At 37.8% G+C, this 14983-nt stretch overlaps 1 protein-coding gene across 4 annotated transcripts in view; it reads left to right on the top strand.

Annotated features, from left to right (window-relative positions):
• Positions 1 to 13709, top strand: part of pax2b (paired box 2b) — a 29696-nt gene extending 15987 nt beyond the window's left edge. For 2 of the 4 annotated variants that reach the window (XM_004561221.3, XM_004561219.3), the window contains exons 7-10: positions 1404 to 1518; positions 8437 to 8538; positions 10458 to 10544; positions 11850 to 13709. In XM_004561221.3, coding sequence (XP_004561278.1) covers positions 1404 to 1518; positions 8437 to 8538; positions 10458 to 10544; positions 11850 to 11971 — 426 coding nt within the window. In that variant the 3' untranslated portion in view covers positions 11972 to 13709. Of the gene's footprint in view, positions 1 to 1403; positions 1519 to 8436; positions 8539 to 10457; positions 10545 to 11830 lie in introns of all 4 variants that reach the window. The other 2 variants (XM_004561223.4, XM_076887574.1) reach the window with 1 other exon arrangement.
• Positions 13710 to 14983: the final 1274 nt, after the last annotated feature.

Genomic DNA, 14983 nt, shown 5'->3' with positions numbered 1-14983 from the left:
TTATCTGTGATAGTGGCAGACAAGAGCGGGGTCACAGGCGTCCTCCTGTGGGAGCGCGGCCCACTGAGCCTCGCACACTACGCTTTGGACAAACATTGTCAACACTCAGACTCCGGAAGTCTCATCTCATTAAAAAAAATCTGCTAACATCTGCCATGGGGAACCTGGAAGAGTATTTTTTTACATTGAGAAAGTTTTTTATTTAATTAAAAAGTCAGGTCACCCAAATTACAAGTTAGAGTTCATTTTTTTTGCTCGTTTGTTTTTTGATTCCATCCCAGTGCAATGAAGGTGAATGGGAGGCTTTTGTGTAGCACAGTGCCTGTACAGGCTTTGGTGTCAGTCGCTGACAATAAAAATGCTTCTATAAAATATGTGAGTTCTGCAGATAATTCAGTGCTATAATAATACACAGTAAAGAAAAGACGTGTTGCCATGAGTTTTTGATCAAAAGTCATGATTAATAAATATTTTCTACATCAAAAATCCTCACTTATTTATAATGATATTTTACTTTTACTTTACTTTTTTATTTAAATAATCTATTTTTTATCAATTTTAAACTTTATTTCATGTGGGGTTTTTTTGTTTGTCTTTTTAATTTTAATTTTTTCAAAATTAAAAGGAAAGTTTATTTTGAAAAAATATTATTTTTTAAAAGAAAAAAGAAATGAGGAAATCTATTTTTTTTTTTAAATATTTGATAGATTAGCAATAATAATGAAAATCTTTAATGGCAAACCGCAGTGTTTTAACAAAATATTTCCTTTAAAAAAAAGTTACATCTCCATCAGTCTCTATTAAAAGGGTGGCTCCAGATGTGTTTACATTTCAAAATATCAGAAGGATTAAGGGTTTGTATCGTGCGTGATTTGGGTGAACTGGCCCTTTAAGCCAACATCTGAGCCCAAACAAAAAGAAAAGCCTCAACAGTTTTACGATAGCAAAACACACAAGCTGTACAAGTGATTGTATTCAGAGATAAGAGGTAATGAAATTTAAAGGTGGTTTAGACTCCAAATTAAAACAACAAAAACTCAAAAAAAAAAAACCTGAATAGTGTTCCTTAAACGAGGCCACATGGTGTGTCTGTAACAAAGCAGAACTGCTTTCTCCCTTGGCTGATCAGGAGTAGCACTGCAGTCAAGCACAAAGGGCCAGCTGACACCTTGGCTTTTCACTCATCTCAAAATCCCACTTCCTCTCAGACAATACCAAAATACATTCATGATATGCTTGAACTGCCACCCTGCAGCATGAACACACACACACACACACACAATGCTCTCATACAAATTTATACTCACACAGGCCTGTGTGGAACGCTTAATGGAGGAGGAGAAAGGAGGATTTCCATCTAGGTATTGTTTGGTTGTGTAATGATTCAACTGTCCTTTTCCCAGGCTAATGAGTACTCGCTTCCTGCCCTGAATTCCAGCCTGGACGAAGGCAAACCCAGTTTATCCTCTAGCGCCAACCCAGACCTGGGCCCCAGCGTGTCGCAAAGCTACCCTGTAGGTAAGATCAAGTGCCATACAGTACGCCTTTATACTGCTGAGCCACAGCTTCAGCTGAGGGGTTTTGAACAATGTAAAAGGACAAGAAAGTCAGAGCTAAACATGCCTGTGCAACTGACAAAGAGCAAAATGAAATATGTGACAATAAAGGCAAAGCAAAAAGTTAAGTGTGAAGACTTTTTTACCGTTTCACTCTGAGCTGAAAATGCGATAAAAAGCTTAGCAGCAGTCTTCCGTCTTGGTTTTTTTTTTCCTTTTTTTTTTTTTTTTGCTGAGCAAGCAGGGCGATAAGAGAGACTGGGAGGGGAGGGGAGCTGTTCAGTCACTACTGGACAAGGACCTTTGGGTGCCAGCACATCAGAACTATGACTGTGTATCAGAGCAAGGTCTCTGGGAGGAAAAAAAAAGGCCACCATGCAGGACTGACTGCTTGTTGGCTGCTGCTGTGTTGCTCCTGCAATTTGTTCTCCAGGAGATAGTTTGTGTGTCTCAAAGCACGAGTAATGTGCCTCGGTAAATACGCTCTGGCATTTCTGCCGCCTAACTCTAACACTACGATCATTTATTTCACCCTCCTCTCTCTCTTTCTCTCTCTCTGCTTCTCCCTCCTAGTTGTCTCCTCTCCTTGTCACAGTTAATGACTGTCTGGTTAATTGAAATATTGTTTTGTTGTTGCAGTGTTATTACCAAGAAGAAGGTTAAGTTTACTGAAAGTTTACGATGACTGTCGGGGGCCTGAGATTAATATACAGAGCTTTTATTAAAATTCATATAATTATGCAGCAGCCATCAAAGGCAACGAGTTCTGCGCGGGGGGGGGGGACAGGGTGATTGAAAATTGCTGCAGCCCTCCTTCTCAAATGATAGCCAAGCAGTCTTATGAGAAAAGAAAGGGCCCTTCTCTCATTAATATGTGGGAGGTAGATTTCCCCCTGTAAGGCAGGCCTCCTGAGAAGAAAGGTGTGTGTTTGTCCTTTGTGCACTGATGGCCCCATAGAAACAGGCTTGTCTCTACAGGCGGCACCTGGGATATTTTAGATGGTCTCTGCAGAGAGGGTCTCCTTACTGCTTTACAGGTGCAAAGAGACATTAAGAGGAAGAAAGATGGGATTGTATGGATGGCTGTGTGTTCCAGTGTGTGTGTGTGTGTGTGTGTGTGTGTGTGTGGAAAGCACCTGACTCGACTTGATTTTGTATTAGTAAATAAGTTTTTTCTGCGCCCTTCCATGTTGGAAGATCTCAGGAATAAAGCGTACAGAGGTCAAACTAATGGAACAAACATGGCTCTGACTTCCACTTGGTAATTACTATTTGGTTAGTGGCTCTTCTGCTTGGTTTTCCCCCCAGTGCCTGCCTGTGTGGATAATAGGTGATATTCAGGTGTGTGGTCTCTCTAATGGCTGAGTATTACAGTTTACTTGCCAGCGATAAGCTCACCAGAGGAATTTTAAGCCTTGCAAAAAGTGGCAAATTATCTGCAGTATTTAGGCTGAGATCCAATTTCAAATTAATTGTGTCTTTACGCGGGAAAGAACTGCAGATTATGTTCGTGCTTAAAAATGTGTTTTTGAACACCAATTAAAATGCCTGCAGTTATTGATCTTGTTGATTTTATGTCCTGGAATTTGCATAATCTATTAAAAATGAATGATTCATGAAGTGCTCATTGCCAGAGATCAGGATTCTCAGTGAACTGAAAGACTTCAGAGATAGAAATCTTTTGTGTCCTCTGCTTATCCTATTAAGGCTCAAAAGTACCTGCAAAGCAGGCTCAAATAAGAAAGGGATTTAAGGGCATTGTGCACATCATCGAAATTCAGAGGCAAGAAGCCACTTCCATTAAAACACTTTTTTTCTCTCCCTTTCCTCCACATTAATGCTGTATTACCTGCTAAATAGTCCCTCTTACCCCATAAAAACACCAAAGGGTTCCATGAATATGTGGATAGGACAATTGCATATTGTGAGGTAATTTCTATTGTTGATATGGGAAGTAATTTCTTTGATGAATTCCCTTCGAGAGATGGATTTCATCTCAAGTGCTTCTTATTCTTTTTCAGTCGAACTGCTTAAAATTCAAATAGTGTGAGCCGTGGGTGAATTTGTGAATAGCGGAGGGAGGAGTTCGGAACTTTTTTTGTGTGTATTTTGAGAAATAAATGGAGAGATGGTCTTGATACGGCCAATTGTCCACTATTTCTATAGAGCGTTTCTGTATTTCCTGAAATTAGCCAGAGCCCACCTGTTTTCTTGATGCTGCTTCAGACTTAAGAGCCCTCTTAAAATTCCCATGAGCGTTCAGTGGGAGTTTTACACATCTCTGCTCATTGGCCGCATACTGAAGACTCTTTAAACATATTCCCTGCTGGGCCTGTTAATGGAGGCCTCCAATGGCTTAAAGCCCCTGTGTCAATGACACCTCTCCTACTCAAGCAGCTGCTTCTGTACACCCCTTTTATACCTTCCTGCTATTAAACAAAACCTCATCCAGCAAACACAACTAGCCACACTTTAGCTGAGCGAGTGCTCTCAGGGTGAACTACACAGAAAGCGTCAAGACCTGCCGTTGTCCAGTGAGCAGCGAGCAATGATCAGACAGTGAACCTGCCATCAGTGATGTGTGGCCTCGTGACAAATCGCTCCCGTGTCTTCCCACAGGGGAAAATGCGGGCTCCGAAATTAATGCTTATTTCATCTTCAGAAAAGCAAACTAACCTTTGAGCACACATTTGATAATGAATGACTTTCAGCCGGTGTTCGGGGAATTAAAGCAATTTGGCTCTCCAAACATTCTTTACTTAGTTGTAATTAATTAGGGTGCTGAGATTTTTTGGCTCGTGATAAATTGCCCCATTCTGCATATAGCCTAGAAAATGGAGGTCAAAGATTTTTGGTTGTTGTTGTAGCAAACATGAAGGTGTCCCTGTCATGGTAAATTTAATACTCTTGCAAGCAAAAGAGTAATTCACAAATGACTTTGTTCTTGTGCCAAATAACAAGAAGGTCACCCCGGTTTTCCCTTTGTGTTTTAAGAAATTGAGTAGTTGTTAGTGCATAATGTGTCTGGTTGTGGGTTCAGATAAAACCCACGGGTTTTATTGCTATAATAATATATGTTTTCAGTCACTCTGTGTACTTCAAAGTTTGCTTTTTTGGGGGGTTCAAATATGTTCACAAGAAATCCGCTATGTTTATGAAATATAACACAGTATTCCCAGCTCGAGCTGCTTCTCAAATGAAGACAGAAATCAACAGGCTTTTGTAACAGCGAACCAAAAAATCTTTGAATTGATTTTTGCAGCGAAAGAAAAGGGAAAAAAAAGAGGACAGGGGAAAATAAATAGCTCGATTTGCTGGCGTTCAATCTAAGGGGACTGTCAGAGGAAACAGACAATATAAAGAAAGCCATCTTTTAATGAGAATCTGGACACACATCTCTGTTGCAAAAACAACAAAGGCTAGGAAGCAGCTAATGAGGCTATCATTGCTGTACAGAGAGTTCTCCAAATCGGTGCCTCACTGAAAGAGGGTTTTAAAGGGGACATAAAGCAACAGTAACAGAGCTTCTGGCAGTCACTGCCAACTGCATCCTGGAATATACAAAAGCAGGATTCGGCACAGGCGGTTATCAGCGCAGAAGCTTGGCAAACATACCTTTAAAACACCTTTATTAACTGTTTTTTAATGGGTAAACCTTTCCTGTTTTGCATGTTAAAGTCCTTCTTTTATTCATTTATTCTAATCGCTTAGCAAAATTGACACTTTTTGGAGAGGAAATGAAGGCTGAAGTTTCCATGAGGGTTATGCTGAAAGTATTGTTTCACTGATCTGATTGACCTGATCAGTTTTAGGTCCAATATTGGTGAATTGACTAAACAAAATCAAATCCTTTTTTTTAAATTTGTTTAGTGATTTTGTTTTGTTTATTTTTTTTGATGTAGTTACACTTACTTCATGCAAATTTACTACCCCAATAATGTTCATTTCCAGTTTCAGTTGGACACATTTTTTTAATTCAGAAATATACCAATAACATCCCAGATTGGAAGCAGCGTCACACGAGGAAAAATATAATGACTCCTTCATCCAAACTTTTAGTAAAATCAGCTTTCATAAAACTGAGTTATCTAGTCTTGCTTGGTTATTTAAAATATAAAGTGCCTGTCGATGACTACAGTACAGCCGTGACTTCATCCAGCATAAAAGAAGCCGAATTGAACTGCAGTATGCTATTATTTCTGAAGAAAATAAATTAAAACTGCAAGCAAAAACAGATCTTGTGGTGATTATATTTTTCAGAAGCTAATGGAGAGATTAGAGTATTTACTTTTATTAAACATATGAGGAAGCTGTAGCTGCTGCAATAATAATGAAGAAAAGATAGTGTCATTGTTTAGGGAGACAGCTAGACAATAGTTACCAGTGTCTACACACACACACGCACACACACACATACACAATGGCCTCAACCCTGCTGGACCCCCCACCTACAGTACTCCCACGGCTCCCTTTGACTTGTGTGCACTGGCTTGTGGCTAACTAATTCTTATTATAAATGAAAGGTCCAGCATGACCTCACTCTTTTCTATAAAGCTCTTTAACTCTGCAGCCCTTGAGTTTCAGCGCTTTAAGCAGAAGATAAATCTCAGCAGACCCTCGTACAATACAACGATCAGTGTGGAGATTTGCAAACAATAGGGAACAGTTGTTGGACATAAGATTTAATCGTTTCTTTATCAGACAATTTGTGATCACAAATGAAAAAGTTCTTTTTTGGGGGGGAAAGTGTTTTTAGAGCAAATTCGCTTCACAAGTAAGTTGATATTTGCCTTTCATGTACTATTTTACAGCGTTGTGGTTTACATTGTACCTTTGAACAAACCTGTGAATAAATCTTTTTTCTGCTGAACAACAGAGTGGCAAATTTGTGTCATCGAGTGACAATTTCAGACAAAAAAAAAATGGTTTTTTTAAATTAATATTCGCATTTTAAGGGTTCAATTGATGATGGAGCTGAAAACCTTGATTAAGATTGGTATTTTTGTTTTGTTTTGGGGGTTTTGTTGTTTGTTTGTTTTTTGCAGTTAGAATTTCCACTGGTGTTCACAATAACAACACAAAAATGTATCATAACATTAATATTATACATAAGAGTCTTTTTCGGGAGTTAGCATGGATTATATGAGTTACAGTATATTTTAAGTAAAGCAGGCCAGCAGGTCAGCCTGGAGATGATTTTAATCACTGAATAAATACTGTTGTATACATCATATTCAAGTGCAGCACTGTAGTTGAGTGAGAAAACAATGAAAGCAGTGTCAGCTGCTGTTAATCCTTTGTATTGGTTCCTATTTTACCAAAAAACAAACAAAGAGAGCCTCAACTCTCCATGCACTCTTTGCGTTAAATAGAAGCCATTCAAAGCTTCCATGGCTTCTTTTACTCCTAACCCTCGTCCTCCTGGTCCTCTCTGGCAGATCTTGGCCTTGTGGGCCTGCCACCATGTTTCTGCCAGTTTTACCACCAACCTTTTCAGTCCCTGGCCCCCACATCCCTCGGCATAGCCAGTATTGCTGCCAGCTTGTAGTAGTGGTACATCATTAGCCAAAAGTATCATTCCCACATCCTCAAAATAAACAAATAATGTGTTTGTTCCATTATTCTTTTAATCCAGTATATATATGTTTTCTGTGTCTTATGCTTACTGGCAGTACTTTGTTGTTGTTGTTGTTGTTGTTTTATTCTATTATATAGTTATTGCTTTGCATATCCTCTTATTTTGTTAGAGGTACAGAGTCACAGACATTAAAAGTGAGACAAATCATGCATAGCGGCGCTGCAGAGTCAAAAACATTGTCTGAGGGAAAACAGCATTTACCAGTAAACACTTTTTGCCTCATAAGATGAAAAAGTAAACTTGGATTTGAATCTGGTGCCAGACTATAATTTTATTTTCTTTTTTTTTTTGTAACACCAACAACACGAACAACTGTTGTCCTCTGGTGTTACGGTGCATTTTATCCTGTACTTCCTCATTAAAGCTCCAGTGGGAAATGATTTTTCCCTTTGAGTCTAAGTGACCCTCACAGTTGACAATATAGCAGGGGCCTCTCTTACCCCAGCCACTGTGGTAAATGGAGTTACGTGCCGTAGTCCGAATGTCCCTGTGGCCAACGAGGACAGCCCAACCGTCACTCTCAATTACAGAGCTGAATATCTGCAGCCAGACGGGTGACGCTCTGCGGAGGGGCCTGCGTGCTCTGCCTTTACAGCCACTACAGAAAAGAGAGGAGACTTCTGGGGTTTACTAAAGGCTGCCATATTTAGACAAGTTTGAATTGTTTAATGAGGAGACATATATACGTGACTAGGATTCGGTTGATTGGAAGCAGCAGCTGTTAGTTTGTTTTTAGTTCACCTATTAGAGGCAGGCTGATGCTTTCTGGTAACTGAAATTTGGAGTTTTGTACTGACTGACTTGTGGTGATGGTGGTGAGTCATGACGTCCACAGAAACAGGGGGTAATGGTTGTTTTGTGTAATTGCACATTTGCATTTTTGAGGATGGGAGGCTGAAAGCAGAGGTGAAAGTGGCTAACCGCACTTGAGTTTGCTTTTACCAACCTTTATTTTGCAGGAACAGCTACTTATTTGCTCAGCAGATTCAGATTCTACATATTTTGTTTGATAATATCAGACTCTGAAAGCAGAAACTCAAGCAGAATATAAAAAAGTTCAGATTTTAAATTCTCCAAGCCTAAAAAAAGAATACTTTGCTTCTTGCTTTAAAGATAGAAATGTTTCTTTTCACTCAAGTGTTAAGGATTCATTTGTAAGTTACAGCGTCACCAATCTTAAACAGAAGATTTTCTAGATCACACCTGAGTTTTCTTTCTGTTTGTTTTGTTTTCTCTCTGCAGGTCGGGATATGGCCAACACAACCTTACCTGGGTATCCCCCTCACGTTCCCCCTACAGGCCAGGGCAGCTACCCAACCTCCACACTCGCTGGAATGGTTCCTGGTAAGAGATGAAGTGTTTTATATTTTCATTAGGGGTTATTTAACAGTTGGCGTTGCCCTCAAAACATTTGTAGAAGATGTATAATATTTAAATGAATATTGACCTGTAGAATAAGGGATTCACATATTCTTATATTATGTGTGCATATGATTGGATCAGACAAGCTGAGTAGGTGATCAAAGAAAGGGTAGAGCATGGTCAAACTCTCTTTCTTCTCATCTTCCCGGTTCTGTTGGCTCATCATCTCCTCTGGTGGCCGTTCTCAGCGGCCTCGATAAACAGCACCAGCAGCCCTCCCCAGCCTCTGAGCTCCAGAGCATATCCTTTACTCTCCTCTACTTAACCTGCAGTTCAGGTTCACAGCAAACAGTTAAGGGTCAAAAGGCAGAGGCATGAGAGCCCGGTAAATATTCAAATCATTGTCTCTCTGAGGAGGTCAGGTTTGTGTTTCACTGCCAGGAACAGGGCAAAGATGCAGTTTTGGTGCAGGGCTTTATACGCTTCTCCAGCTCCAGCATCGAGGCACACGTTTTCAGCAAAGCACAGCCAGCATTTTGCTTTGACGTGATTAAACCACATGGACAAGGAAATCAGTCAAGTGTGCATTGTGTTAGCATATCATTTACCAATCAGGCACCCCATCACAGACTCTGGCTGTTCCTTTTTCTTCCATTATAAAATGACATTTTTTAGTATATTCTCAGCCAAGGAGGTTGCATTTATTTTCCATTTGTTGTTGTTTTGTGATTTGAAGGTAGACTAAAAAGGAGCATTTCATAAAACCTAGTGGTAACTTAGTCCTCAAAGCACTAAACAAATGCTTTTGTAAAGGGTAAGGGTATTTCTTAAAGGGTAGGTACACCCAAATTACATCGCATCATCCATATCTAGCCCTGCTTTAATGTTTGTGGTATTCTTAGAACTGAATGGCTTACATGTAATGCTATGTTGCTAGATTATTTATTATTTATTTATAAATTATTTATTATATTATTTAGCACATTATTTTTAAAATAGTAGTTTATTTTTGAAAATATTGAAAATATAGAGACAATAAAAATACATATATTGTATACATTTTTCCATATTCTTCTTCAAAAGCTTGATGCCATAATAGCCAAAGCAGCAGTAAAAACAAAGGGTGATGTGGGAGCCCTGGGCGATAGCGCAGCCCAGATTTACTTTTTTGATTTCAGCTAATAAAACTGTTAAATCATGTGGGTGGAAAAGAGACAAGTCAAACATACTTTTACTTTCCATTTGTTCCTATGTGGCACCAAGCAAAAGATGAGGACCTTAATCCCATGGCTTGTGGTTTTGTGTTACAACTGATTCATCCTATACACAACCACTAAGATTTAGTGACAGGCACAAAACACTGTTAAAGCAAAGCCATTTCTCACCAGCTCCATATAAAATCTGGCCTTTATTATCTCGTAAAAGAAAGAAACGTGTTGAACCAGCAGCAGTGCTCACTGACATGCTCCAAGGTACTTCTGTTGCAAGAAACATCAGAGTTTAGACCAGAGGGCTTTGAGACTGGAGATGTTAAAACTCCTCCAAGAAAGGCTGCAGGATTTATTGCAGCATATCAAAAACGTATGCATGAAACTGTTTATTACCACTCTGTATTTATTAGACTGCTTTGGAATATACTGGAGGAAGAAGAATGGGTTGATATCCATAAATGGGACAGGGAAAAGCCGCCTTCAGTGTCACATCCTGTATTGTTCAGTGTTGCATAACTTAAGTGAAATGAAAAAGAAATAAATTACTTGCTTGACTGGTCTCACATCGATGACTATCATTTCAATCCACAAATTGCATCCTGTTTTGAATGACGAGAAATGACTGCATGTGAAGGGGGTAATGGTTTGATGCATTGAAATGCTAATTGATTTGTTGTTTTTGTTTTGCAGGGAGTGAGTTTTCGGGGAACCCCTACAGTCATCCACAGTACACAACCTACAATGAAGCCTGGCGATTCAGCAACCCAGCATTACTAAGTGAGTAGAGAGTGAGAAACTTGATGAGAATGATTAATTGACCATTTACTAGATCAGCGATAGTCCAGTTGTAGCCTTGCAGACATGAAAGTCTTAGGATATTTATACATCCCAAAGCATTACAGCTGGAGCGCTAACAAGAGCAATACTTTCTTTTTAGTGCTTTAGTGCATTTGAGGTGGTGATTTGTGTTATATTTAAGCACCACCTGTAATAAAATAGATATGTATTGCAAGTGTTATTTTGTATTATCTTGCCCAAGTAAAGCTTGAGCTAATCCTTAAAACTGACCTACTATTTTCTGTCATTTCTACATTATTCCAATGACGGATTCTTATATGTTTCCAATAACAAGGTTAGAGTATGTTTAATAGCTCAGACTACACTGCTCTAAATCCTGAGTTTAAGGCAGTTTTGGATATGTACAACCAGGATATTCCTAATATGATGATCCTGTCCCTGGTTGTCAACACACGAGCCCCACCCACCTGCTCTTCAAACCTTCTGTTTGCAAGTTGCAGCCAATCAGGAGACAGCTGTCTTATCGGGATGGTGGTCTTAAAGGGACAGGAGTTAAAAATCTTGTTTCAGACTGTAGATGAATTAAGGCCCAGTAGCAGAGAAATAAAGACTAATTTGAACAGAGAATCATGCAAAACTACTCTAGTAGAGTGCAATAATAGAAATTAAAGAGCTAGAAATGAGCACAATAGGTCCCCTTGAACATCCTTCTACGATCCTAAATGTTAAAGTGTTATATTTGAAAAATTATGTTAGGACAACAGTTGAGTAATCATTTTGCTGATATTGCTATACTAAAAACAAAAAAAATTCTTCCTGTCATGTCTTCTACATCCAATAGGTGACCTTTTGTCTGTGACATGTAGCTTTAGTGGGTCTCTTTTTTGATTACAGCATTTGCAGATTCAAATTTAAATCAAATTAAAAATTTAGAAAGCATAAAAAATGTGAAATGCATAAGATGCAACCTTTCTTAGTTGTTTATAGCTAGTTAAGTAAACAACATTTAAGTAAACTTTAAAGGAAAATCCTAATTTTGCTGGTCTAACATCAAGGATTGATGCAAAAGTTTCAGTATGGAAACATTGGCAGGTGGTAAAAACAATAAATGTGGGGGACAGGTCTTAGTAAATGGTTAGTGTGATGTGACTTGAATGATGAAACCTATTATTACACATTATAATATGAATATTAACATATTTGGTAAATGGCAGTGAAAACTGTATTTGTTGTTTCAAATGGTTCGTTCTTCTGTTAACTTTCAGGTTCCCCTTATTATTATAGTGCCGCATCGAGAGGCTCCGCCCCTCCCACTGCTGCCACTGCCTATGACCGTCACTAGTTACCATGGAAACCAAATCAACCTGCAGGACCATGGCCTCAGCCTCCATATTGCCCCGGTGTGAGCGGCATGGTCCACTGGACACTGAGCAACTGCGCATAAAATATTCCTGGCTCACACAAAAAGAAACTAAACGGTTTTTGGGATTTGTGACAACTTCAGTCCTCTCTCATCACAGCTTTGTTGGACCATCAAAGCCAAACTTAATCTCCAAGACATCATCACGGACAGGGAAAGTTGCTACACACATGATAAAACTTGTGGCTAAATGCAGTGATTTAACAAATAAAATAAAAGGAAAAAGACTCTAAAAAAGAAAAGAAAAGTCAAGAATTCTTTCCCCCTTTAGCAGTACCACAGTTTCATCCCATCATGGATCAATACTGTACATTCCTTTTTCTTGATGGCTCTCAGCAGGGACACTGTCCAGAGCTTAAAATGTAGCAGCAGCCTTTTTTCCCCACTTTTCCAATTTGTCTCCCTCTCGATTCAAACGGCAGTGCAGAGAGATCAGAGGAGATTAGCAGCAACACGTGCAGGCTGTGGCAGCCTAATGTTGATTTTATCCATTTGAACAGTCACCGACTGAACATCCAGCATGAGTAAATCGATCGCTTTTGATGCCATGAGAAGATTAGGACATGTTCTCTGTGATACACAATCAAGATGTAAAAATGAAAATGAAATAAATAAAGAAACATCCGTTTGAAAATAGATGGAGCCATGACTATATAGCACCATGGCCCGCTATTTGCAAGACTTCGAGAAACTAGTAAATATATTCTTAAAATGATTTTTTTATTTCATTTTTATAATTCGTAATGACTCAACTGCAGACTGCTTGGCTAGTGTTTCACTATGTCTTATTTGTCAGGATTCAAGAGGTCATCAGGCAAAACTTTTGTTGTGGTTTTTTTTTTGTTGTTAATTTTGCACTATTTTGGAGGTTTGCAACACTGGAGCGTTATTATGCAGAAAACTGACATGCATCTTTGCTTTATTTCACAAAACCGGCTGTAAGTCCAAAAGGCACTTACAGTTAATCTTGTATTTCAAGGCCCATCATGTCACTGCCTTGGCGTGCACTATACTATGTTCTCACAGCTTACATTTCTATTTAAGTTGATTAAGTCTTTGGCATTCAACCACAAAAAAAGGATATAACAGCCATCCCAAGTAAAAACACTATCATCATTTGTCTAGTCTGATAACTGAAGCGTTCAGATTCACGCTGATAAGATGATTCTGATGACTCCAATAAAATCAAAAAGCAGGGCGACGTTTTCAGCTAAATGCCTTAAACATGCTCCTTCCTAACTTTAGCCCCCTCCTCCCCCTCCAACATGTTTCAGGCCAAGTCATTTGTTTGAATCAAGCTGGAATGATGGTTTCTTCATCTGTCAAGTGAATGTATTTGCATTTGCCAAAGACTTAGTTCTCATTAATGTTTATTTACAGGCCGCCTATATGCATCACGAGAGCAGTATTATTGTTATTATTGTTATTATTATTAGGAAAAAAACCCGCATTGTTCATGAGGAAAAGTATATGTATAAATTCTATGCAGTGCAGAGATGGTCATCATATGCATATTCAGCTGTAAACCTAAAGGTAGGTGGAGTTTATTTAATGTTATGTTATTTACAAATTGTTCATTTTGTAGAAGCATTCTTTGTGTGTGATGTGAAGACACTTCTCTGTAAATACAGTAAGAAAAAATGTCTTTCATGTTCATGGGTATTATCACTTTCATTATGCTGATATCACTTGTACAATAATAAAAGTGTCTGAAATCTTTTACGCAAAAGGACCTGCGGGTTGTCTCGTATAATCATTGCATTTACACATAAAGACAAAAGACAAAAAATTGACTGGTTAGATCTTCTTAAATGGGAGGATTTCATATTTTTCTATTTTTTATCACTTCACGCAAAAAAGAAAATCATGTTTGAAAGTTTTTCACTGTTTGTTTTTATATTTGTGCATTTACTAGAACAAAACAAAGTGATTAAAATCCTCATTTGTACAAGCTAAATTTAATGAAAAATGACAAGATCATTTTAAATTTATTTGATACATTTCAAAAGTAAGCAATTAAGTATAGCTTCTCTTTACTTAATTATTTTAGGGCTGCATTTCAATCCATTCATATAAATTTTGTGAAATTATGGTCAACGTCTAAGTCAAAGTCAAAGTCAGCTTTATTGTCAATTCTGCATGTACATAAACAGGATCAAAATGACAATCAAAATTACCCCTGACCCCTGGTGTGCAACTACAATAAAGTATAACAAATAAAATAAAATAGAAAGCTATAAGAATAAGGCATACAGATGTGAAAATAAATATGAAGTATCAAATAGACTATACCTAATTACTATCTATCTACAAAAATATAAGTTGTACAAGAATCCTTAAAGCTCTATATACTATTGCAGTTCTTTGTTAAAATTATAACATATATATGTAAATATATATGTATATGATGAATTATTAAAAAGGTCTATGAGACTGAATGTATAGATAAATTTAATCTACCATTATATACAGGTGTCCCAAAACATATTAAGTAAGTAAAGTTGAATTCAAAGTTGGTAAACTCCAACGTTTTTTATAGAAATACTGAAAAAAGCCATGAAATAAGAAAAAGAAAACTGAATATATTTATGAGTGTTTAAACATTATGTATTGTCAGACTCACTGTCAAAGTGTGTTTATTTGCAGCTAATTTTACCCCTTTATTAAATTCAAAATCACAATATATCAAAAGTTGAAATTGAGAAATTTTATTACTTACGAAAAAATAATTCATTTTAAGTCTGTAGTTGACCACACAAAGAAGTAAACATATAGGAGCATGAGATCATTTAGGATGCAGGCAGAATGATATGGCAAATAAATATTTAAAAATCTAAATCATGAATGTTTGATTAAGTCAAAGTCAAAGTCAAAGTCAACTTTATTGTCAATTCTGCCACATGTACAGGACATACAGAGAATAGAAACTTCGTTACTCTCAATCCCTAGATAAAATAGAAAATGAACATTTAAATATAAGAGTGATTAAAAATGCAAG

This window comes from Maylandia zebra, linkage group LG8 (genome assembly GCF_041146795.1).
Source record: "Maylandia zebra isolate NMK-2024a linkage group LG8, Mzebra_GT3a, whole genome shotgun sequence".
NCBI lineage: Eukaryota > Metazoa > Chordata > Actinopteri > Cichliformes > Cichlidae > Maylandia > Maylandia zebra.
This window is presented reverse-complemented; position numbering and strand designations above follow the sequence as displayed.